The sequence below is a fragment of the Indicator indicator genome, chromosome 24 (genome assembly GCF_027791375.1).
Source record: "Indicator indicator isolate 239-I01 chromosome 24, UM_Iind_1.1, whole genome shotgun sequence".
NCBI classification, from domain to species: Eukaryota; Metazoa; Chordata; class Aves; order Piciformes; family Indicatoridae; genus Indicator; species Indicator indicator.
Window position 1 is genome coordinate 8,771,822 of NC_072033.1, and position 24,262 is coordinate 8,796,083.

Sequence of the window (24,262 nt, forward strand, 5' to 3'; positions counted from 1 at the left end):
CCCTGTTGATTGCACTGTACAGCCCTGCCTAAAACCTCCTAGTCCACAGGAGAATAGGAAGATTCTGAATGTTCCTCCTGTACATTCCAAAAGCTCTTTCAGAATGTGATAAACAGTATGTCAGAAGAGCCTGACAGAGTTAGACATCCAAACCCCACTGAAAATTCATTAAGAGTTGGGCTTCCTTAAGCTCTTCTGAAAAGCCCAATGCACACAAGTGATTTCTGGAGCATGAAAGCAGTGCCCAGTTCTGCAATAGTGCCAGAAGCAGAGGATACTGCCAGTTTTTCACTCCTGTGTCAAGCTCTTGTAATCAAAAGGGACAGGTAACAGTGTTACAGTAAGATTAGTTACAATTTAAAAGCTGCTTTTCCTCCTAGTCTTTTGGACATTGTTTTGAAAAAGGAGACTTTTTGAGCTCAAGTGTATATATTCAGAACAACTCATTTGGCATGACCACAATTTGAATTTCAATACTTAAGGACAGATGGCAAGTTTAGTTTGTTCATAAATTGCACATAAAATCCTTCTATTCAATTTCCCGTTGTTTCCTAAAATGTATGGAAAAAGATCAGGGCAAAGCTTGAAGTTTCAGCAAATGGTTTGTTGCAGCTTATGGAGTATATAGGTTGTGCAGTGTGTTAGTAATTCTTCAGCACTACATTTTACAATAATTTATTACCTTCTAGCTTAATGCTTTTTATTATCCAAATTTACAGATTATTAATATCCATTTAACATTTTCAATGTGTCATAAACTACTTATTGAAAGAACGTTAACATAAAGTGAGATAGATGTGTCTGGCCACAAACAGGGACACAGTTGAATTTTAATTACTCTAACATTTAACTATCAGTGAGAAAACAAATGCACTGCTGGCAAAACTTGTTAATGTTGGGCAGTGCATGTTCCTCAAGTTGTCTTTGTTGGTTTTGTTTATGAATGAGTGCTCTTTGTGTATTTATGCTGGTGCTTTTCTCCCTCTCTCTATTCCTGCTAATCAGTGTGTATATCCACCATTGAGGACAACTGATGAGTCCCCAGAGCCAGCTGAGCCTTGGCAAGCAAAGTCACCTGTGTTAATGAATACTCATTTGAAATAATTTACATGAGAAATGCAATTTACAATATTTTCTGTGTAAATTGCATGAAAATCAAGGATAATTGGGTGTTAAGTCATTCTTCTCAATTCCTCAGGGAAGTAGCTGCATGAGAAAGGTCTGTAAATTCCACCCAATACAGCCAGATTTTCAATTTATGGCAGCTTTGTTAGGAAACTTGTTAAACTTTGGGTAATAGTAAACAGGCTTGGGTTTGGCTTTTTTTTAATTAATTTTTTTCTTTATTTCTTTTTTGACCTGTATATTCTGCAGTCAAAAACCCTGACTTTTTTTTTGCCTTGCTTTTGAGTAACCTGACATGAAATTGAAATTAACCCTTTGGCAGACTTTTCCTTCTTCTTCTTTTAGATAATCTATGCCTGTGCTTGAGTCTGCTCCTCACAATATTTAACAGCAGCAATATTTACAGCCCTCAGGAAGTATAAGGACATGGAATGAATTCTCATGCTATTTCTGACCAAGACCCTGGGAAATCTGACAAATCATCTAGCCTTTGAGAATCCTTTGCCATTTGTGTACCAGACTACAAAGCGCTGTGGCTGAACCCAGACAATTCCCCTTAAATCTTCATTAAAGACTTTAACTTCATCCTCAGTACAAATTCAATTAATAAATGATGCCTCACAAACACAGGTCACAAATGACTCAGGCTAAAGTACCTACAGTTGCTGGGCAGTTAGCAGAAGTTTACAAAATCTGTGTTCTACACAGAGCCTTTTGCTGCATGGTGTTAAGGAGTCATGCAAATAGCTCTGATCACTTCTTGAGCAGAGGGCTTGTTATTTGAGTTTTGCCACTCTGAAAACATTCATAATATTTTTACTTCTACACTGAAATACAAGTTCCAGATTTGTTTGCATGTCATAAAAAGAATGACTTGCTGTTCTGGTGTCTGCCTTATTTGATTTAATTGTTTTATAATGGCTGTTTTGAATTTCCATCTTCAAGGTTAGAGAAGAACATCTGTAAATTTGGGCTGCCTTTTCAGAAAAGTGGCATGCAGGATTTCACACCTGAGCTGAATGTTTCCAATTGGATGTGCAGTAGGGTGATTGATGCAGTCCTTTATCTCAGCTCTAGTTAAGAAGAGTCAGAAAGTACATCTTTCTAGTTGGCTATCTTTTCTGACACCTTGATGTGATGGTATTGTGGTTCAGCCATCATTCTTTCCTAGTAATTTGTCTTGCTTCTAAAGGGAAATAACTTGCTTCAGCCTTTTAGGCTAAAGCACAACACTTCTTCAGCACTTCTTGTACCACCTCCACACAAAGGGATTGATGGGTTTGGAGGATGACATGGAGAACAAAACCCACCCTTCATGGCTGTTCAATAGGGCATTGTGAGAGCTTTGGTTTTTCCTACCTGAAAGTCATGCTGCAATGGGAAGTGGAGTTTGTTTTCATATTCATTCGTTTTATTTAAGGGCCCAATTCTGGAAAATGCTCATGCAAATTTAACCTTGCAACTGCACAATAAAATGTTAAAATCCAGCTCCCAAATCTACTGATTATATAAGGCAGCACATAATATCAGACTCTGCATTGTAAACTGACACTATTGGATATCTTTTCCAAATGCCATCTGCAAATGCTATAATTAGAATATATACTTTTTTCTAACTCATTTAACAGCAACAAAAAGATCAAAAAAATTGCAGGCATAAATTTTCAGCAGCAATAAATGCTTAAATATGCACTGAGTCAAAATAAGAATTTGCCTTGTAGACATATTGTAACCACAGACATCAAATTAGCTTGACATTGGTTTAGTAATGAGTATTTAGGGCAAAACAACAAAAAAATAAATTTCACTGGAATCAATCCATATTGGAATATCTATAAATATAGAAGTCCAATTTAGAAACAACTTCTCACATTTAAAATTGTGATGTAATGTAAAGAAGCTTCTATTTGAATTTTCAAGTGAAAACCTTAACATTTGGGTTTCAACTGTAACTTAGCTGATGCTTTTCTTGCAGTGCAATAATAATAAATTATTTATTTAAATACACTGTAAGAGCAGCCAGCACTGATGAGGCATACTGCATACTGCATCCTGAGAGCTAGTAGTAACCCCAAGGATTGCGAAGGTTTAGGTTCCTACAAAATGTCTTAAATACAGGCTCCAGCTTAAATGTTTGCCTGGGTAGCATTAATACTTTCCCAGCTCAGTTCCTTTGTGAGTGCACAATAGGCAAAACATCCATTTATGGTATGATTTCTACACTTTTGTCTGCTAACTCTCACAGCTTGGTGTTGGCAGTTCGAGTCTTGAGACACCCTTTAGCAGACTTGCCTTCACTGTCTTGGAAAATGCTGCCTTATCCCAGAAGATATTGATTTAGCCATCAGTGGTGATAGGTTGTATTGTGAAGGATGCCTTGGAAGAATTATTTGGTGTGTTACGGGGTTTGGTTGGGCCAGCCCCAGTGACAACCATGTTATGTTGTGCAGTGAAATCCACCTACACAGGCAGCATAGTTAAACAGACAAATGTGAATGAGTTTTTATTGTGCACACGGTGTCATCCAAATTTAACTGTTGCTGAAGTCTGAGCCTTTGGCACTGCTGCTTTGCCTACTCATGGCTCAATAAAGACTACAGTCACATATTTTGGGACCTACTGTGGGATTAATGCTCTTGTGCTGGCTCAGTCAGGAAATATCAAACAGGCAGGCAGGAAAACTGCAATTGCACAGGCTGTATCACTCCAGCTCTGCCACAGCTAAAGATCAGAGCGAGCTGTCCCAGAGCTGCTCTTTGATACAGTGCAGACTCTGATAAATTACCTATAGAAAAAGGCAGGATGGATGGTGACCTTGTGACCCACCACTCAGTCCCACTTAATCCCTCCAGCCATGTTCTGCGGATGCAGGAAGGTCCCTTGACGTATGTCTTCAGGAGAGCAAGGATGAAAAAGTTGCTTAACTGCTTGTAACTGTCACAGAAACACAAAGCAAGCAAAATGAATGTTGGGTTTTTCAATAGCTAATGTTACCCTGGATTCATTCTGCCTGCAGATCCAGTCAGCATGTATTTATTTCTATCTTAACATTCTCTGTGTTGACAGTAATTTTGTAAGGGACAAAATATTACAGTCAGAACCAGAGTTTCCAGTAAAAGGATGCATTCTATTTGCTGCTCCCCTCCCTCCACTATCTTTTCTGCCTCTTCCCACCTTGGCCTACACAAAGCAAAATTATTTGAATGAATTGTGCAGAGGAAGGTAATTTCAGTGCCTGATACTGCAATATTCCTGTGCAAAATTACATGTTAGCTTGGTTAATAGATTATTTATTTTCATTAAATATTGATTATCAGTGGCTTATGCTGGCAGGCACTCCTCTGACTTCCCTGTTTACTGTGCTCTATGCCTACATTCTGTGATGGTAGAGGGTTGGGGTGTTTTGTTTTTTTTTTTGAAGTTAACTGTTCAGTCTCATGAATTTTTATGTTTTGGCACTGACTGACATCTGCATAGTAATTCTGCCAATAAGTTCTGTGTGCATTTCACTAATGCAATTTTATACCTAATGCGTTCAAAAATCCCAGGAGAGAGTGAGGATGTTTTAACCAAAGGTCTTGCCCTCACTTCACCAGGTAAGTGATCTCAAAAGGCTAGCCCAAATTTTACAATATTTCCTAAATTCTGTGACCCAACACACTTCTCCTCTGCCTGAAACCTGGCAGTGCTGACTGTTGCACAGGCATCTTACTGTCATGTTAGAAACAAAGACACAGAAGAAGATGTAACAGCAGAGAAAAGTATCTGAGAAATCTTAATTTCTGCAGAATTTGTTCACTCAGAATCAATTAGCACAATGATATGCAAATGATGAAGGAAGAGACTTTCTGAGCAGTTTTGTGCAGCTTATGGTTTTGGGTACAACAAGCCACAATTATAAAGCAGAACTACCCAAATTCAGAATATTTTTTTTTTCCAAAATTAAATATGGCTGTCCCAATGATCCAAGGTAGCACTATGCAAAAATAAGAGGAAGGGATTTCGAAGTTTGCAATAGTATAGGAAAATCCCACATCATATAAAGAATGACACTCCCATGTTTTTGCTCACTATCTGTGGCATTTCCATGCAGCTAGAATTAGTCCAATTTGAGGATTTCCACTGGAAATAATCAGAATGATATGTCAAAAATTTATCTCACACCAAACCAAAATTAGACATAGGAATGCCAAAAAGCTTTTCATGGAGATACTGTGTCTGAAATACTGCATTCCAGTAACCTCAGAGTACTTGATAAGGTCAGAACACTTCATTGTGACGTTATCATTTCTAAACTACTCTGAAAAATCAAAATAATAGTGGGAAAATATTAGCATTTTGACCTTATGCATTATAAAATGTTATATGAGTGCTTTTTACAAAAAAAAAAAAAAATATTGATGCATGTTATACATTTCCAGAAAATCATTTCAGGGTGATCAAATGAGAAACTTTTTTTTTTTTTTTGACAGGAAATGCTTGACTAGTACCAGCTCCATCTGTTCAAGGAAATAACTTCCACAGAAAATATTGCTTCCTTAAAATGGCCTCTGCAGCTTTCTTGTTCTTTAACTTGATAAGTCTCAGAGATGTTTGTCACATTTTGCCTGCAGATTGTGATGAAGTACTATTATGGACACGGGGATGACATGCTGCAAATATAATAAGGTGAATGTAGCTTCTTTTTAAAATGTCAGTATGGCATTTTGAAAAAAAAATGAAAAAAGGTGAATCAGTTTATTTTCTGTTAAAATGCATAACAGGGATTTCTTGTTCCAGAGCCCCAAAAGCAATGAGCTCATTGTAGGGCAATACAATGATAGTTATTAGGAGATTAGAATATGACAGTAATCCACTTAAATTATTAACAGCAGGCTAGTACTTCAAAGTGACCCTTGGCTCTTATCTTAATCAGAAAGAATAGAATAACATTGTCATTAGAAGGAAAAGAATTTGAATTTCAACAAAAAGCTTATTACAAGGTTTGGAACATAAACATGTGCAGCATTTCCTTATAGGGAGCACAGTCAATAGACCCCTGGGGAAATGAAAGAAGGGCTCCTGTCAAAACAATGAGCACACATTTGCATTGGTATTGAAAACCTGGTAAACAGATTTTTTTCCTAGTGATAGTATTGGGTTGAAAACCTGAACAATGAGATTTTTCTGGCATATCCTTGGAACATATTGCACACGGGGGAATTAAAATTCATTTTCTCTTTGAACCATAGCATGTGTAAGGGATTTATGTTGTTCAAAGTGAAAACGTAAGTGGATGCTAATATCCTAATTCATCAAAGAATAAGCACAGGCTTAAATCCACCTTTACTTAGCAAAGCTCTTAGGAATGTGTTTACCTGCAAGAATATGCTGTTAGTTAATGAAATCAGCAGTGTGTGTTTGCAGGTACTGGAAGGGATTAGAAGAAACGTCTAAACTTGTTGGAAAGACATTTAAAGTGACCCTGTAATTTGTTTCCAGCTACAAGTATCTTTGAAACCAAAATAAGCCCTCTCTGATTTGTGCCTTTTTTTTTTTCCTTTTTTTTTTCTGAGTTCAGAATATGCTTGATTCTTCCAGAATTAGTGTGTCTATAGGGCGTTAGACTGTGAAATGTGTATTTGTGACATACACTTCTCTACAAGACAAAGCAGCTGGTGTCTGAACTTCTCCAGCTTTTGAGCAGCAATGATGTCTCATAAATGGTGCCATGGAACTGATATCAGCAATGCTCTTGGGTCTGTATTATGTATTTAAAAAGAATACACTACTTCAGAATTTTGCATTGAGGAACCTCTGCTTTGTGATGTGCAACTTCCGTGTTGATTTAGGGTCATATTATCCTAGCAGACGAAGTTAGAATATTCTTCTAATTCCTGGTGTATCTTGATGCATGGGTGTAAAAGTTTTTGCTGTGTCTAGCTGAAGTTTTATGCATTTTGTAGAATAGCTCAGTGAAAATGAGAGGGAAATGTAAAATAATAAAGTAGACTCTGAGGCAAGGACTGCAGACTTGTCTCCTTCATCCTAAGTGAATTAGCCCTTCAGCTAGAGAGTCTAGCACTCTATCTCTGTAATCCACTCCATCAATTAATATTTTGTAATTCCTTGCAAAGCATAATCACCTCTTCAAGCAGGAACTGAAAGCATCACACTGTTACTACAGCAGAGCAACCATCATCATTTCTGGCTGCTCCTCAAATGGAGAAGCTGATATTTAAACTAGAAAGGGGCCAGCTTTACCACAGGTGAGTTTTGGAGTTGTCGAACAACTAAATAAAAACAAGCATCACCTCCATGTCACCCTGCACCCCACACAGCTGTGAGGTGCTTTCCCTTTGATGCTCTTTAATGATTCTCTGCTCTCCCTTTCTCCTTGCTATCCTATTTGTAACGTCCATGGCATGATAATTCTCAAAGTCAAAAATATGTCTCTGGCTGACCTCCTCAGACTGCCTGAATTTGTAATGCTATTAAAAGATGTTACGAAGAGATGAGCAGTCCCTCTTTCCAGGACATGGTATTTATAGCGTACCACTAACAGGTAACCCATGTAGAGCAAGTGGAGTCCCTGGAATGGCTCTCTCCTGGGCATGCTAGTGTACTTGGCAATGTTTGCACATTCTTGGAAGAGTAGAACTTGGGGGATGTAGAAGGCAACCCCAGGGCTTGGTGCCAGGCAAAGTCTTTCCTTACTGCAACCTTATTGCCTAGAAAATGCAGCATATGCTGGTGTGACATTTCCACGACATGAAGTGCACCACAGGACAACAGCTCAGGTTACCAGGCTTTAGAAGGAGATGCTGGAGCTGTGCCACTTGGCAGACTTTCAGGCATCTGAAAGACTTTCTGGGAAACCCACTTTCCTGGGGAAAATCGGAGGTGTGGGTGACATCAGCTCAGCACGATGTGGCAGATCTGATTGTTCCCAACTGACCCGCCTGCAGCTGGAGGGAGCTACACACCTGGTGCAGGTTAGGGTGGTAGAAAGCATTTAGACAACTGAAGATCGTGTGTCATGGTAGTGTTTCGAGAGAGGGTTCAGCGTTCTGCTCATTAGAGCTTGCTTTTGGAAGCTAGAACCGCAGCCCCTCTGGAGGGTGGTCTAGAGGCGAGTGCGAGGGCGGCTGCGAAGGAGGCGGGGGGTATGAGAGGGCGGGCGCGGGGCGGGCGCTGCCGGCGGCCCTTCCCCTGGTCCGGCCCGCCGTGGGGACGGGGCGCTCCGTGGGGTGGTAGGGAACGGGGCGCGGCTGCGGAGACTGCTGCGCGCCATGCGGGCGGGCTGAGCGGCGCCGGCCGCCGCCAACTTTGCCGCGGAAGGATGGCCACCAATTTCAACGACATCGTGAAGCAGGGCTACGTGCGCATCCGGAGCAGGAGGCTGGGGGTGAGTGCTGACCCCCGCCCAAGCTCTCCCGAGAGGCACCTGCCTTTGAGATTCATTTTTTTTCTTTTTCCCTTTATTTTTTTTTTATTTTCTTCCGTTCCTTTGTTCTCCTCTTTCTGCAAACTGAGCTCCTCCTCAGTGGAGCCACGGAGCAAAAAAAATTGGAGGGAGGTGGAGAAGAATAAAGACCCCTCTCTCTCTGTGCATTATGTATATGTGTGTCTATAGCTATTTTCTCTTGCCCGCTTGGTGATGGGGATGCTGCCTGCCCGGAGGACTGTGCTGCCTCCACCTCCCCGCTCTGCCCTTCAGACCGTGCTCGTCGGAGCCGGGCAGTCGTCGTCAACTTCGGGCCGGAGCGGCTGCCACGGAAGGGAGCGCGGAGGAAGGGGCAAGCCGGGAGGAAAGCCGCGGCTAGGGCTGCCCGTGTCCTCGGGAGTGGGGGTCTAGGAGTCTGGAGAAACTTTGGGCCGGGGTGAGGGCTGAGAGCGGTCCGTAGCTGCTGAAGTCCTGGGGTTCCTGGGAGGGGGCTGCTGCAAGTCAGGGCTTTAAGGTCTAGTGTGGGACAGGTGAAGACCTTATGCTACTTTTAGGGCTTTTAAAGTTCATTTGAGTTGCACAAAATGCTCCCTGTTTAAGATTAAACTTATTTCAAAGCTGGTCTTACTACAGCCATGGTGTGTTCCTAGTTTTGGTTGCAGGCTCTGGATATGCTGTAGTGGCAGGCCAGTTCCCTGTATTATCTGCTTTGGCATACAGTCTGTTTCTACAGTTTGTGAGCTGCTGCTACCTGCTCCCCTGAGCAAGTGACCAGAGCCGCTCGGGTAATGAGACTCGTGTCCTCCACGCCTGCTGTCCCTCTTAGCGATCCAACAGGGCTTAAGGGGGACAAAGACTGGAGGGAGGCTTTCTGTGTGTAAAATGCTTTAATTGATGTATCTGCCTCTAAGGACAGGAAAGAAGCTCATCTCTTGTCTTTACTGAGAATTGATAGGTTGGCAAGTCTGAATTGCTCATAGCATGAGTTTTTCATCAAGATTTATTGGGTGGGGGTATGTGTATGCAGTCATCTGAAAGCTTTTGCTGGCTCATTATAAATACAGTTTAATTCGCCTGCTGTATCCATGTTCAATGGCTTTGCTACACTTTTGGTAACTTGCATCTCCCTGACTTGTTTGGAAACTGCAAAGCATTTTAAAGTACTCCAGCAGTCTCTTTTTCTTCTACCTGGACTTGCAGGGATAGTTCATTCATTAAGCATCACATGATTCTGTGACTAATGGAGATAACGTCATTATGAGAGAACTTGTAGTAATTTTGGCAGAATTAGGGTATTGTAACTATGCTTTCATTACGGAACATATATTAGTATTCAGTTTGCTCCAGCGTAAATGAAGAGTAAGATTAATCTTTGACTCATCATTGCAGATTGTAACAGTAAAACTCAGTGGGCATGTGAATAAGGCGCATGCACCTCAGAGATGGGTATAAATTATGTTAATGCCTCTGCCTTTCCTTTAGTGAGGCTTTCCAACTTGGGGAGTGGTGGTGAGGCCCTGTTCAATGCCCTTCCAAGAGGAAATACATTTGACAGCATAGTGCACAAATGTAAGGAGACATGGAGAACACCACCAAGTCTATGGAAATGGAATGATAGTAAATGTTTTCTTTGGAAAGATAGTTTATTTAATATTCTAATTTGAAAGGTTTGTATTATTATCTGTGAATGAAAAGTGTGAAAGGGATAATGGCAAGTGCTTTTGTGAAGAAGTCTAAGCAAAGTCCCAGGGAGTTCCCATGCCCATAGATTTGTTAAAATAAAGAGCCCTGAGTTTGTTGTCCTAAGCTGCCCTTGGCTCTGGGAGTGCTGTCCTGGTGGCTTTCTAGGGTGTGGAGAACATGAAGACTGAAGGTAGTAGCTGCTGTGATCTTGCTGTCACTTCTTTTGAGCCTGTGATGGAGTCCTGTACTATGAGAGAGGTCTTGCTGCTCCATTTGTTTGGAAATTGGTAGTTTCCTCAGCAGTAATGCTTTTCTCTCCTGGTAGCTCTCAGTTTAGAGGATTGGCCCACTACTTAACAGATGGTTGAAGCATGGCTGCAGATTTCTTCCTGTAACTTGCATTTTCTATAAGCTGCTTAAAAGCCCAGTGCCCTGATTTGCAACATCCAAGTGCAAATGGGTAATTACTATTAACCTAAGTTCTTCAAATGCAGGATGAGCTTATGTTGCTTGTGGCAGCAGGGCAACTCAGTCCCAGCTAAAATGTGCCCTTACTCCTTGGTGCGTTTTCCTCCTTACTGTAGGTGAGGATGGGCATAGCTGGTACTAAAGCTGGCTGAGCAGATTGAGGCTGTGGCTGGCTTTAGTAAGAGCTTGAACTTGGTCTTGCTTTGTGGTTAATGGGAGCTTGGCTTCTTCAGAGGGGAAGGAACTATGCAAACAGCTTGTTTTCAGGTGGCTGTGTTGGGGACAGCTGTTGGATGCCCAGAAGCTGGAAGTGTCAAGGAGAAAGAAGTACTTCAGACCTTAAAATACTAACTTTCAAAGAACTTTCCTATACTGTGAAAGCATTAGGAAGGATAAACCTACTCCAACCCCATATAGGACTCCTGTTTAATTGAGAAGGATTTCAGTACTCTGTGTGTGGTGAGATATGAGTGGGAGTTACTAAAATACATTCCAGTATTATAGTGGCACAGCTGTAATCAGTGCATTGTCTTTTCAGACTGAATTCAACTCCTGAGTTTTTCTCTGTAATGCTGTGGTAATTCCATCACCAAGGGAACTAGGAGAAGAGCTTGTATCTAAAAATTAACTCAAGAAATGACTTTTCTGAATAACTGAGGTGCAGGTGCTATGTTAGGAAAGAAAGGGGTACAGAGAAGCAGCTCACTCTAAACCAAGTATCTTTTAAAAAAGATAAAGGACAATTCTGGTCGACCCTACTTTTGTAATTTCAAGATTGAATTTAGGCTAATTAGTTTTGTACCTGGACTGTCTTTGCACACTTAAAATATGTAAATTTAATATTATTTAATAGAATAGTTTCCATAGCAACATTTGTATCACATGTGTCTTCTGCAGAGCCAAATATATTCAGGAGAAAGAACACTCTTCCAGATTCTTTTCATCCTTATAGGGAGAAAAATAATTCTCTCAGCAAATGGGCTCCCTCTGTTATATCATTAGCAGTGACACAGAGGAGGTTGTGTGCTAGAAAACTGCTGACAGTGTGAAAGCATAACCTTCCAGGGTTCCTTAAAACAAACCAAAAAATCCCTGGCTTTGCTCTGTGAGCAGCACTTCCATTAGTGACCACTGGATCTGGTTTTGGGCAAGAAGATCCCCTGTTGCACTGAGTACTTTTATTGCAGTCACTGTTTATCTTTCATCTGATTAAGTTCTTGATACCTACATATGAAATGAGATTGTTTTATAGCCTCTGTACCTAAAAAGGCTTTTCTTTTTTTTCTGCTTATGATTTTCAAATGATGTCTTGTTCTGTAATCTGTACCCCCTCAGACAGGTCATACCTGTGTTGGAGAGATGTTCCTTCTCTGTAATGGAAAGGCTAGTTTGTGTGCTTGCATTTCATGGGTGCATGTGCACTGCTTGTGAACATGCTCAAGCTTTTGTTTTAGGTTGGTCTGGCTCAACTGAGTGTTCAAATAACCATTAAAAATCAAACCAGGAACAAATCTTTGAAACAGAGGTTCTTTGTTACAGTGGTGTGCCTGAGGAGCTTTAAAGGAAAGGGGTACATGGCAGGTGTCTTTGAGGTTCAGCCAGCCTGCTTCTTGTGGATTGGAAGCTCCCAGTGGAGCTAGTTGCAGCCTCACAGTTCTATTGAAGTCCCTGTTGTTAAGGCTTAGCTTACCCTTCCTGTGTCCACACCTACACGCATGTTTGCTGGAAGCCACATTTCAGTTTAACTAAGGATTATGGAGCACAGAAGCTGCTTTGAGAATGTCCTCTGCTGCCATTGTCAAGGTGTAGCCAGAAGTGCTGAAGGCACAAAATGAAGGCAGGTAATATTCCTGAAGCCTGGGTACAGGCAGTAGTGTTTTGGATTGCTGATGGCATGGCATGGCACTGAGAGGGTTCTGGCTGCCCTTCTGCATGCAGTGCTTTGAAGACAATGCTCTTACCCTCAGAAGACCCTGCAGAGGTTGAAGGTATCTGGCCTGTGCCTGCCTCTTGATGTATGGGAGACTGCTGGAGCAAGATGCCATGGGCTTAGCTGTCAGCCCTTAGTTTCTGGTATGCCAGTAACACACTTGGAGTGTCTTGTTGCATTAAGTGATGAAGTACCGTTAGTGTCAGAGGGAAACAATCTCTTCGATGAACAGCAACTGCCTTGAGCTGTCTGCAGCTAAGAGCAAAGCAATGCTGATGAAACAGAAGTGCCTCAAAGAACCAGCTGAAATGTGCTGGTGGTGAGCAGAGATGTCTCTGTTAAGTTGTACGTATTCACGGCTATGTGAAGCCTTCTAGAGCCTGTTTTGGCTCTGCATAATACTTGCTTGGCTAGAAAATACTGGCTTCCAAAAACATTCTCTCTCTGTTTGCTTGGAAACTAGGAATAACTCCTTCCCAATAGAGGATTTGGCTGTGGTGGCTTAGATGTTGCTTCCAAGAGGGGTAGAATACCTTTCTGAGCATACCTTAAGATGACAGCAATATGACTGTACTCCTTCCCCCAAGCTTTGTCTGCTATGACTGCTCATATGCAAATATTTCCACTATATTCCCATTTCTCAGAGAGCATCACTTTAAAACTGGTTGGTGTAGCAGGTATATCTAAATGTGAGCTTCGTTCTGAGTGTTGTGACCTGCTGTGGTACGAGGCGGGTCAAGGCTTTGCGTATGCAATGTGAGGAGACTCTTACTGAACAATCTTCCAGGAAAAATCCAACAGCAAGGATGGACAGCATCTTTTAAATTTTTAAGGCTTAAAAATAGATGTGGAGCCCTCTACAGTAGTTCGTGTTCTCATGTGTTCTTCCCTCATCTCACAAACTTTTCAATCCTTGTCTGTCTTGCTAATAAAACTCTTAAATGTCTTTCTTCTGGAAGACTTCTGATTTAAGAGGTCTATGCCATAATCTAATGTAAATCCAGGCTGAAATAAGGAATGAATTATGGTTAAAAAATGGAACGTAGTTGTTTGCATACTTCTTTCTTTCATTGTAAAGCAAACCAAGTGTGACAGTTGTGATGCTTTCTGCTTCAGCAAACTTCTCTCTACCATTGAAACTGTATCTGTTCCTTGGCTACTTCAGGTTGTCTGTTAATTTCATTGTGAAGATTCAAGAATTTGATCTGTAAAGCAGCACTGGCTTGCACAGATATAGAAGTGGCCTTCCTGAACTGAAATATATGTTTTCACAAAGGAGGCAAAAAAACATTAGAGATCATACGTACTTAAAAGCAGAATAGGATATTCTGAAATAATTTGCATATGAAAAATTAAGGTGACCTACATTCTAGAAGAGGGTGAAGTTTTTTTCCTTTATAAAAGACAGAGTTATTAAAATTAGAAAACTGTGGGACAGCATATGCTGCTGAACTGATATACATAGATTACTGCTTCTGCATGACAGAAGTACTTCAAACAAATGATCCTGGCAATTTGTTGTTTGTTAGAAAAGCCTCCCAAAGTATTTATGTTTCTGGAACATGCATTGTTGCTAACGAGATGCACTGGATGTTTACAACCCAGAAAACCAATCTAAACTCTAAAAATAATGTATGGAACTCTCAAAATTGGACATTATTACCAAGCAGCCTGATTTATTTTATTATTTCCATGATTTTTATGAAGGTATTTCCTGCATGTGGAGGTCTGGGTGTCTGCTTCACAAGTTTGCGTTGCTATCAAATGATTACAGGCTATTGAAAATGCTCATTTGGGAGGATCCATTGACTTTAATGGAGCTGTGCTAACTGCTCCATGTCTGTTCCTAAAAATGCAGTTCTCTCCTGAGACTTCCGTATCTGTTTGTCAGAGAATAAAGCTCATGGAGAGGAAGAAAGGGGTAAAGTGGAATTTTTTTACCTAGCAATCTGTTTCTCGTACCTCTGTCTGGCAAAGGAAACGCTGCTAACAGATTTTTGCAGCATACTGTCTCTTGAGGTATCTTCTACTTTGCACTTAGGAGGCGAGGCACAGAACTCTTCTTGCAATCGTATCTGTTTAACAACACCTCTAATTAAATCTGCAGTCTGCAGAGTCTGCTCTTGGGGGTGTCTGTAACCCCATCTGTTGGAGGCACCTCCTTGTTATGCAAGGAATGATCAACCTCATCTATCTATTAGAGTGGGCCCTCCATGGAAATTTGGGCTGGATCCAAGAAAAAGATCTAAGCACCCAATGTGAAGGTTAGTAAGGTTTAGCTGCTGGAGCCCGAAAGTGCAATTCTGATTCCACTTGTGTTCGTCCATGGGAGTTTCCTAAGGACACAGAGATCAGCCATTGTCCTCCTTCAGTCATAGCAAGCACCAGGTTGTCCAGAATCTGCCATGTTCCTGCAGTCCTGCCTGGGGGGTTTCTGTAGTTATCCTCTAATGTGTCCAGATCTTTTGGGAAACAAATTGAGTTTTAAGTTATGGCTTTCACCACTTTTGTTAAGGATGAGGAAAATTCTGCCTATGTATCTAGCAACAAGATTATTCAAAGACCTGGAAGCTGATTTTGTTTTTTGTTTTTGGTTTGTTTTTTTTTTTTTTTTAACCTCTTCAATTCCTTATGCAAGTGCTGAATGTTACTGGAAATGTGGCTACTAAATTGAGCCTGACTTCTTGGAGTAAAGGGGAGAAGAAAAATTAAAAGCTGTACATGTGAAGGCAACTGCTGTAAGGATCATATTAATGTATAGTGGAAAATGGTTTTGTGGGTGTTGTTTTTCTGAATGCTGTTTAACACTGATTTGAACTAACTTGACCCAATACAGTAAAGTTTTGACCATAGTGGTCAGGGTAATTAAAAATATTAGGTAACAGTAATTGTCTCATCTGAAAGATGTGACTGATGAAATACAACTGTAGACTTGTTCCATCTTTAGTATTAACCTTGTGGAGGACAGAAACTAAATCTGTATGTGTCAGTTTTCCTCAGTTGATGGGTCTGACCAGCCCCAAAACTCTTAATCACATCAGTGTAAAGGAATGTGGTTTAAGTGGTGTCCTCCAGTGCAGAACTAGTGCTCTCCTGGCCACCCCCCATAGCATAAATCTGTAGTAGTTTAGACTTCAGTTTGTGACAGAGGAGGGAGCTGACTTCATCACAACTTTGGAACTAGTTGCTTGTTTCTGGGAAACAAAACTCCACTTGCTTAAGTGGGGTGATGTAAGCAGTACTCAAATATTTCTGTATTAATTTAAAAACTCAGTGTAAAAATCATGCTTAGGTTTCTGGACTGTGTGCTTCCTACTTTGATTAATACTTTGCTGGCAACAGTAAACATTCACCTGAAATTGGGAGAATGTGTATTTGAGTGTTCCTTGAGAACTTGCATGTTGGACAGTGGCCATATGCTGGATTTATATGGGGAAAATACAAAAGGTTTTTTGCTAGGCTGTTTCTCAGGAGGCATAGCATTAACACAGTGCATACACTTGCTTTAGGACAAGATGGGAAAACTTCTGATTAGTGCTTAGAAGTTGGGAAAAAATTTTTGTATAAAGTTTTGGCCTTGTCCACTTCAGTAGTTTTTGGTTTTCTTTCTTTTAAACTTCAGTGGAATTTTTTGGTTGTCAAAAGCTGAAAAGAGATGAAGCCTTCAGGGTTTTCTCTTCTTGATTTTAATTAAACTGGCTTCTGTAGAAAACTTCATTGAGAAGATTGGTGTTGAACATTAAAAATGACATGTTCTTTTACAAGTTTTGCATACCCCTGGTTCTGTGAAGCCCTGTGGGAGGAGAGGTAAAATGGGGGAGAGACAATCTGTGGGACTAGAACCATATGGTTAAAGAGATCTGCGCTTGAAGAAGCGTGCCAGAAAGTTAATGTGGGGATTTTAGAGAATGAGCTGTGAAAACTCAGAACAAGAATGATGTAAGATTAGGGGGAGGAGGGGGGAAGAGGGGAAAGAAAAGTTGTTTGCTTATATCTACATATGAAGCAGCTTTATTAATAAAACTCATGTGTTCACCTATAGAGCTCCTTTCAGTCTGGAAGCATTGAGACAGAGAAAAACTGAACAGATTTCTTATGTACCAACTTCAGCCTGCAAGATATTAAACCCATTGGATATTTGTATTTTTAGAAACCTGTTAAATAAGGTGTTGGAGCATATTCACAGATATTAAGATTTCTTACTGCTTAGAACTTGTCAGTGTCGGTAAATATAGGATCCATGCTTAGAAAGTTTGAGCGTCTATCTTTGCACTGGTAAGAAGAGGAATACCCCCAAATGTCCTTCAAGACCTAATGCAGCTCTCTCTGGCTGCTGACATTGAGCCTATCAGCCCATGGGCAGGTCCCTTTTGAATTTCCTCTGGCACAGTTGGTGGAATTTGAGTCCAAGTCAGTAAGTGTTTTGACTGGGTTACCTCTGGAATTGGATCAAAGATCCTCAAAGCAGAAAAGTTGGAGAAAAGTGAGCAGTGCTTGTCTTTGGGGTGCTGTTCACCTTGTGTGGTTTGTGTTAAAGGATCAGGGTGCTTAGCTCTGTATTCAGGGTGAGTTAAAAGGAGGTTTTCCAGCTCACATGGTAGAATTACATTTTATTTCTTCTCTTAAGGTATTTTAATTTTTGCCTTGTGAAGACAGGATGGAGCAGTAAGAGCCTGCTGTCTTTCCCGTGGCTCCCAGTTCTCCTCACACTGCTTTTCCTACCTGGGTTTCATCTGGGGGCTGTATCTGAGTTTGAGTATCAGCTGTAGCCTAAGCTATCATCTGAATTGAACTGGAAAATCTGGACACTTGTGTATCTTACAAACAGGCACATTTTATCTTCAGAATTGTGTGAAATAAAAGAGAACCTAATTTGCTTAAAAAAAACTCCACCAAAATTCCCCCAAAAAGTCTAGGAAAGTTTCAGTTTTTCTCCAGGAGGCAGAAGATGGGATATTATGCATCATTTGGAATGTGAAATTCCTGTTTTGGTGGTGGCCCTTTTTAGGAGCAGGAACAGATTTTCTTGTGCTTTCCAGCATATGTTTTCTGGTAAATTACTTTCCACATTCTTTGGAAGATGGGTTTAGTTGGTGAGGCAAACCAATGAGATTCCAAATTTGCCTTTTTCATAAACTGACTTAACTAGTAAACAAGTAGTTCTTACCCTTTTTCTACTTAGTTCTAAAGATGGTGTTTCCCTTTGAACAAGTATAATACAAATCTGACCAGAACACCCTTTTTATTCTGCTTTTATCTCAAACCCTTCCCTCGTTTCCTGCCACTTGTGGGTCCCAGTTTTGCATTTTCACCCTTTGCTCTCCCTTTCTTCAACAGAGGTGTGTACAATTTCTGGAGGTTCCTGCACTAGGTGCTCTGAATACAAGAGAGCATGACAAGAATGATTGTAAAGGCAGTAAAAGGAAAAGAAAACCCAATTATAAACAAGTAAAATTTAGTCTTTTGTGATTTTGATGCCTTTTCATCATCAATTCATTACGCAGTATGAAGGTAATTCTCCTGTGGTGCATTTGGGCATTGCCCTGAAGTTAGATCAGTGATAAATTAAAATTTTTCAGTGTTTGTGGGAACACTTCAAAGAAAGTAACAGATGTAAGGTCTGCACCTGAGACTGACATCTTAATTTGATGTTTGTGTAGTTTTAGGTGTGCCATGGAAGTTGATGGACTGTTCCTATTATCTTCTTGTCTGACTTCATCAGGGTCTGTCAGAAATACCAGTGAATGTTCAAGCTATGGGAATGAGTAGTGACAGGTTTTTTTTTTTTTCACCTTTACTGAAAATTGTGCTTCAATTCAAAGTATCAGTGTAGTAAAATCAGCAACATTTCTTCCCAATAATGTTAATGTAGGGGATTAAGTTGTCCCTTTACTCTTTACTTACCAAGTAACATTTGTCTGGGGAATTATCAATGCCCGGAGATTGGTAAAGGAAAAATTCCTCTTAATGCTCTTACTAATATCTCTAGACCAGTGAGGATGGATGTTAGCTGATTGCACTGAATTAACTGCCTACTATTGAGTGGTGTACTCATGGCCAAGTGCTTATGGTGAAATATAAGTGGCTGTTCTCTGGTAAATGAAGTAGTACAAATTAAGACAGTATTCTGCTAAGCTTTCATAGATATTTTTTGTGCAGAGAATGGAATCTACCTAGATGTCTATGAACTCTTGAACTCTTTATTTTTAGTACTGCTAAGCTAGGACATGAGAAATTAATAGAAGTTGAGTTGTCCATTTGAGTTAATGCATAGCTTAGCCAGCATGAATGCAAGAGGACTGCAAGAGGTAGTGGAAGGCTGAGGCCTACCAGGTAAATACTCTCTCTGGAACCCTTATTTTAATTTTTTTTTAAAGTCCATTCCCCTCAACACAAAACAGAAGAAAAAAAAATCAAAATGAACAAATCCTCTCTCCAGTCTCAATTGCACCTTTCCTAGAAAACTGACTGAATTTGTGTTTTTCAAGTCCTGGACGAACTGGTGACATGTTTCATTTGGTTGGTAGCTTTGAAAGTTCTGGGAGAGCAGCAGAGCTCTGCTCTTCAGTTTATACCCAGGATGGAGTCTGGCTGCTGATCACAGGCCCCATGGGCCCTCTGCTGTGACTTGCATCCTCCTACGATTGAGGATATGTTGCAGGTTATCACTCCAAAGCCAGTGCACCAAAGTGCTTCAAGAGGAAAATGCATTTTGACTTCCCCCTGCAGCAGCTTCTGTCCATCTAGCAGTCTAGGCAAGTGACTTCCATTATTTGCTGCAATCCTGTGAGGCAATGCTGAAGTGCTTGTTACTATGATTTAATGGGCTGTAATTCTGTCACTTTTAACAAAACACTGTATTTTGGTGAAGTCCAGCTTGCAGTGACTCACTTAGTATCATTATTTGCTTTTTCATGCAGATTCACTTTGATTTTTAGAACTGATCCAGGCTCCAGAGAGTCTGGGGGAATGACTTACGACTGCATAACTTGGATGTTAGAATTGAAAGAAAATTGTGGAAGGAATAAGATGGTTTCACCTTGTGTTGAGACAGTATGATGGACTAACCTTGAGACTCACTTGGGGTGTCTGGAGGGATAGGAGGTAATGTATTTGTTACAGGAAATCTGTGATGCTCTCTGAAGCTTGCAGTTAATTTAATTGGTGAATGGTAAAGAATGACAGCAGGCCAGAAATGGGCAGTTATACCCATCTGTTAGTTACGGGCTTGCAGGGCATTTGTCATCCTTGGCTCTCCAAGCAGCACATAACAAGCATCATTAACTGAATTTAACAGGTGGGCAAGTAGCAACAGGTACAGCTGAATTGTTCAAGTCATACACTGAAGATTGAGAAACTCAAAACTTTCTCCCATATCTGGCTTTGGATGCTGACAGCTTACTGCTGAAGAACTTACTAAGATGAAGGCCTAATTCCTGTGCACTTTCTGGGTTTTTTAAAACCTTACATCTTTAACTAATGTGCAGCCTCACAATTACAAGTTCAGTTCTGAAAAGCAGCTCCTACAAATGGTTGTATGCTTTGTGGGGAGGGCTGAAACAAAGCCCGTTGCTGGGAGTTGGTGAGCAAGTGTTATTTATCTCCAATGATGGAGCAATTCCCACCTGTGCCTTCTGACAGCCAAGTTCAGGAGAGCATCCTCCTAGCATGGCTTTAGCAGGTGAGCTCAAGTTCTTGTCAGAGCCCTGAGTGGCTGTTGCCAAGTGCTAGCACGTGTGTGCTCTGCAGCCTCTTTGCATCTGATGTACTAATTAGTGAGCTCTGTGAACTGGTAATGAGCTGTATCAATGCCATTTTCCCCCTATAGCCCATGTAATTAAAATAACCAAATTAGGTACTTAGTGACAAAAAAAGAAACATTCCAAATCATAATTCATCACAGTCATTTAAAGTTATTTAGCAGTTACCTAATGCTAACACAGTACTAAATTGTGTTAATTTCACTGGACCACACTCAGGGCCTGACCCAGCAGAACAACACATCCAACTGCACTCTGTAGAGCTCAGCCAGCACGACCTGGCTGCACTGAGTCAGTTCTTAGCCTACATTGAAGCCTTTACTATTTTTTTTCTTGCTTGCTTTAGTAGTTAAGACTCCTAGGCTGATTTTTCTCCTATCCAGTTTCATGCCTAGAATTAACTGTGCCCGTATATAAAGCTGAGCAGATGTTCAAGGAACCAAATCAGATACTTAGCTCCAGCAGGACTGTTTGTGGTTTTGTTTTTTTAAACTGTTGCTAGCAAGAGAAGGCTTCTGCTGTAAATGCTTCTTGGCTCTTGGAGGCACTCTCCTCTTAAAAGCCTTACACAGCCCGCAATTAGAACCTTTTCTGTGTATGATTTTAAAAAAACCGTACAAACCAGCAGCTCTCCACTTTAAAAGCTGCAAGCCCATAAAGAAAGGCCAGAAAGTGGAAGAATATTTTAGCTAATGTTGTCTTTCTGATGATACTGCATCAAGCTCAGTGTTTTTGCGGGTGGAGTAAACTGAAAGTTAAAGTCTTGCTTTTAATGTCTTTTAGGTTCTGAAATTCTAGTCAAGGTCTCTATTGTCCTACATCACATCAAACAGCATGACTGCTTATCCCTGCAGCTCCTGTTACACTGTGTACTTTATTTACACATTAGTTTATCAACAAGTGTAAGTTGCATGTAAGGTGCACCTACCATACAGATTTGAGGCACCATGCACTGAGTAGAAAAAGGAAAGAAATGACTCCTTTGCAGAGCACTTAATGATATTCATGTGCTATAAGCGAGTCCTAAAGCCAAGCCCTTTGTAACCACCTTTTGCATTTGCAGCTGTCACTATTCTGTTCTACTCATCTCCTGGGTGTCCTGTGTTCCTGGAGCACTTTCCCTGCCCCTTGAGGTCCAGAATTCTTGTTTTAGGTGTCCCCCCACATCTGGTGGTTTCTCTGTACTGTCTGGACTGAATCATAGTGCCCTCAAAAGATTGTATGTCAGGGAGATTTCACTGGTAATGTTCCTTATCGTCTGGCCAGGATCTGTAATTAAGATGCCTTTGAACTCTGGACTTACCAGCTGCTTAGTGCATCAACAATTTGAAGAGGTACATTGCTTCTAAACTACTTTATTGACAGTTGCAGTGATTCACTGTAAAGGGCTCTCATAAACTCCCAGGTGTCCCATTTAATTTTTTTTTTAATTATTAAATCTTCTGCCAGGCTGGAATGTATCGGCAAATTTCTTATTGTCTTTTAATGAGTCTACTCCATCTTGAAACCTGCCAGAGGTGACCTGTGCCAGGAGCACTAGCATTTTTGTTGTTCATTTTTCCCCCCTTTGTTTAAACCAGTAACTAACAGATACCAGTTATGAGCAAAACCTGCAAATTTCTTGCTTATGTTTCCCTTTTGGCATCCATTGTCACAGAGCATAGTACATAGGTGAAATAAAGGCTCCATTATTGAATTGTTAGGTAATCTTGGGTGAGCCTTTTTACCCTCTGTGCTTATATAATGGTCCTTACCACCCTGCCAGGTTACAGCATACAGACTGTCACTTGCTGAGGATGTTATCTGTGGAATGAATCCCATGTAATCATGAAGAACCAGACAGAGGAAAATAAAAAATAGAAAAAAGTTGCCTTCTACCTAGTATTCCAAATGAGAATGCATCTGTAGGCTCAAATCCAGCTGTTTGGTGTTTTAAACTAAGGCTGGAAGAACAGCTTTGAGTTCTGAGTCTGAACCATTAACAAAAATCCCACTTCTGGTTGATGCAATGCCAGTTGGGTGGGAAGAGGTAGAAAGAAAGGGGTTTTGAAGAGGAAAGGTTTATTAAAATGCCTCATATTTTAGAGCAGTAGGCATCTGTTGTGACTTGCATTAATGAGTCTGAGTAAAAAGAGCTGTATAGATTCATATTATAGCAAGTTCTGGCCAATGCCAAAGCCAAATTTTGCAACTTGATAGAAAAATAAAAAGGTCTTGTGATACTGAGCAATATTGTACAGGCACAGAGACAAGTTTACAGCTTTATTCCTTATTAGCAGCTATGGATGACTTAATATAAAATATTGTTTCTGAAGCTGTATACTGAATGAGGGGAAAGAGTGAGGTTTATCTCTCCACAAATGTGTTTCTCGTGGGAAGAAGAAATCTAGGTTATTTTCTTTAGTCCCCCAGAGAAGAAGATAGCTTGATGTAAACCAACTTTGATTTATGTAGTCATTATAACCTGATCACCACAAATAATGCAATATCACTTACTCATAACACACTCACATTAAATGGGTGTTCTAGGAAAGGGAAATGGTCTTGTTGCCAAGTGCAGCAATATCTTTACAGACAACATGTGGACAACTTTGCTGCTTATTTTACAACGCCAGTGAACCATTTCTCTGCACTCCTTAAGTCATGCTAAACACATTTCAGTACAAATTAGATATGTTTATAACCATGTGATTCCTTCTAGCAATTCATCTACTTGTAGTTGTTTTATACTTTGTGTTTGTTTTTTTTTTTTTTTTCAGAAGGAAATCTAGCTGAACCCAGCTGCCAGTATGGGGATGAAGTGGGCAAGGGATAAAGCTGGGCTGCAAAAAGTATAGACAAGCCATAACGTTATTGAAGAAATACTTCCATTTTGTGAAATCATGGAAAGGTTGTGGAGTCTTCATTACAGCTGCACAGTCCCATTCAACATAATACAGGAGGAGTTGTCATACTTGCTTATACCTACACCTGTTTACTAGAAAGCAGTCCTCCAGTGTTTCACAAAGAAACAGCTATGTAATAGAGATCTGTTTACAGCTTCAGGGGTGTCTGAGGAGGAGTATGATCAAATGAATGAGCTGCAACCTGCTTTTGATGGCAACATTTAATTTTTCTAGATGCAGAGAATCTTTAGATCCAGTTTCCTTCAGGCTAAGAATTCTGTTCAGGGCTCTTTACCACCTTTTGAATCATAAGTGATGTAGTAAGGCATTTTTTAAAAGAAGAATTAAGATCCAAGTGCTTAACACAAGCTCCCTCATTTCCTGTGTGATCCCTGTTGGAAAGGACCTTGTACCTGGAACTCCAGTCCACTGGTTCAGTAAAACACTCGTGATTTTCCAGATATGATTGAGTTATATCAGAGGATGAGCTATCTACCAGCCTTTGATAAAGTGGCAACTTTTTCTTTTTTTTTTTTCCTTACCATCAAAAAAAAGCATAATTTGGAACACACTGTGAGAAATTTCTTGTGCTGTACTTTTTACTAGATTATCTGTTTCTAGAGGTTATTAAAGTCAGAAAAGGCAGGCTCCTGGCAATAGCCCAGACTTTCTGAAGTAGTTTCAGCTACTGCTTTTAAAGAAGCAAAGTTTGTGTTTATTTGACACCAAGTTCATTGTTCCTGTAAATGCAGCTCATTGGAATTCTTTGTTTTAGGGCAGAAAGCAGAAAAACACAACATAGGGAATAAAATAGAGCAGCTTTCCCTGAAGGTTCACTTCACAAAGGAGAAATTTGCCAGATGAGACTGTGCTACTGTCTCTGACCTTTATGTCCTTCTTAAATAACAAACAGAGTTGAGATTGTTTGTTTGGTCCTGAAGTAAAATAGGCTTTTGCCGTAGTGTAGTGGAAACCACATATTTTA

At 40.4% G+C, this 24,262-nt stretch overlaps 1 protein-coding gene across 1 annotated transcript in view; it reads left to right on the top strand.

The window, feature by feature from the left end:
- Window positions 1-8,446: 8,446 nt before the first annotated feature.
- The window catches only part of DOK5 (docking protein 5), a 45,770-nt gene continuing 29,954 nt past the window's right edge, over window positions 8,447-24,262 (top strand). Inside the window, exon 1 of the mRNA XM_054391868.1 lies at window positions 8,447-8,512. Coding sequence (XP_054247843.1) covers window positions 8,447-8,512 — 66 coding nt within the window. The remainder of the gene's footprint in view (window positions 8,513-24,262) is intronic.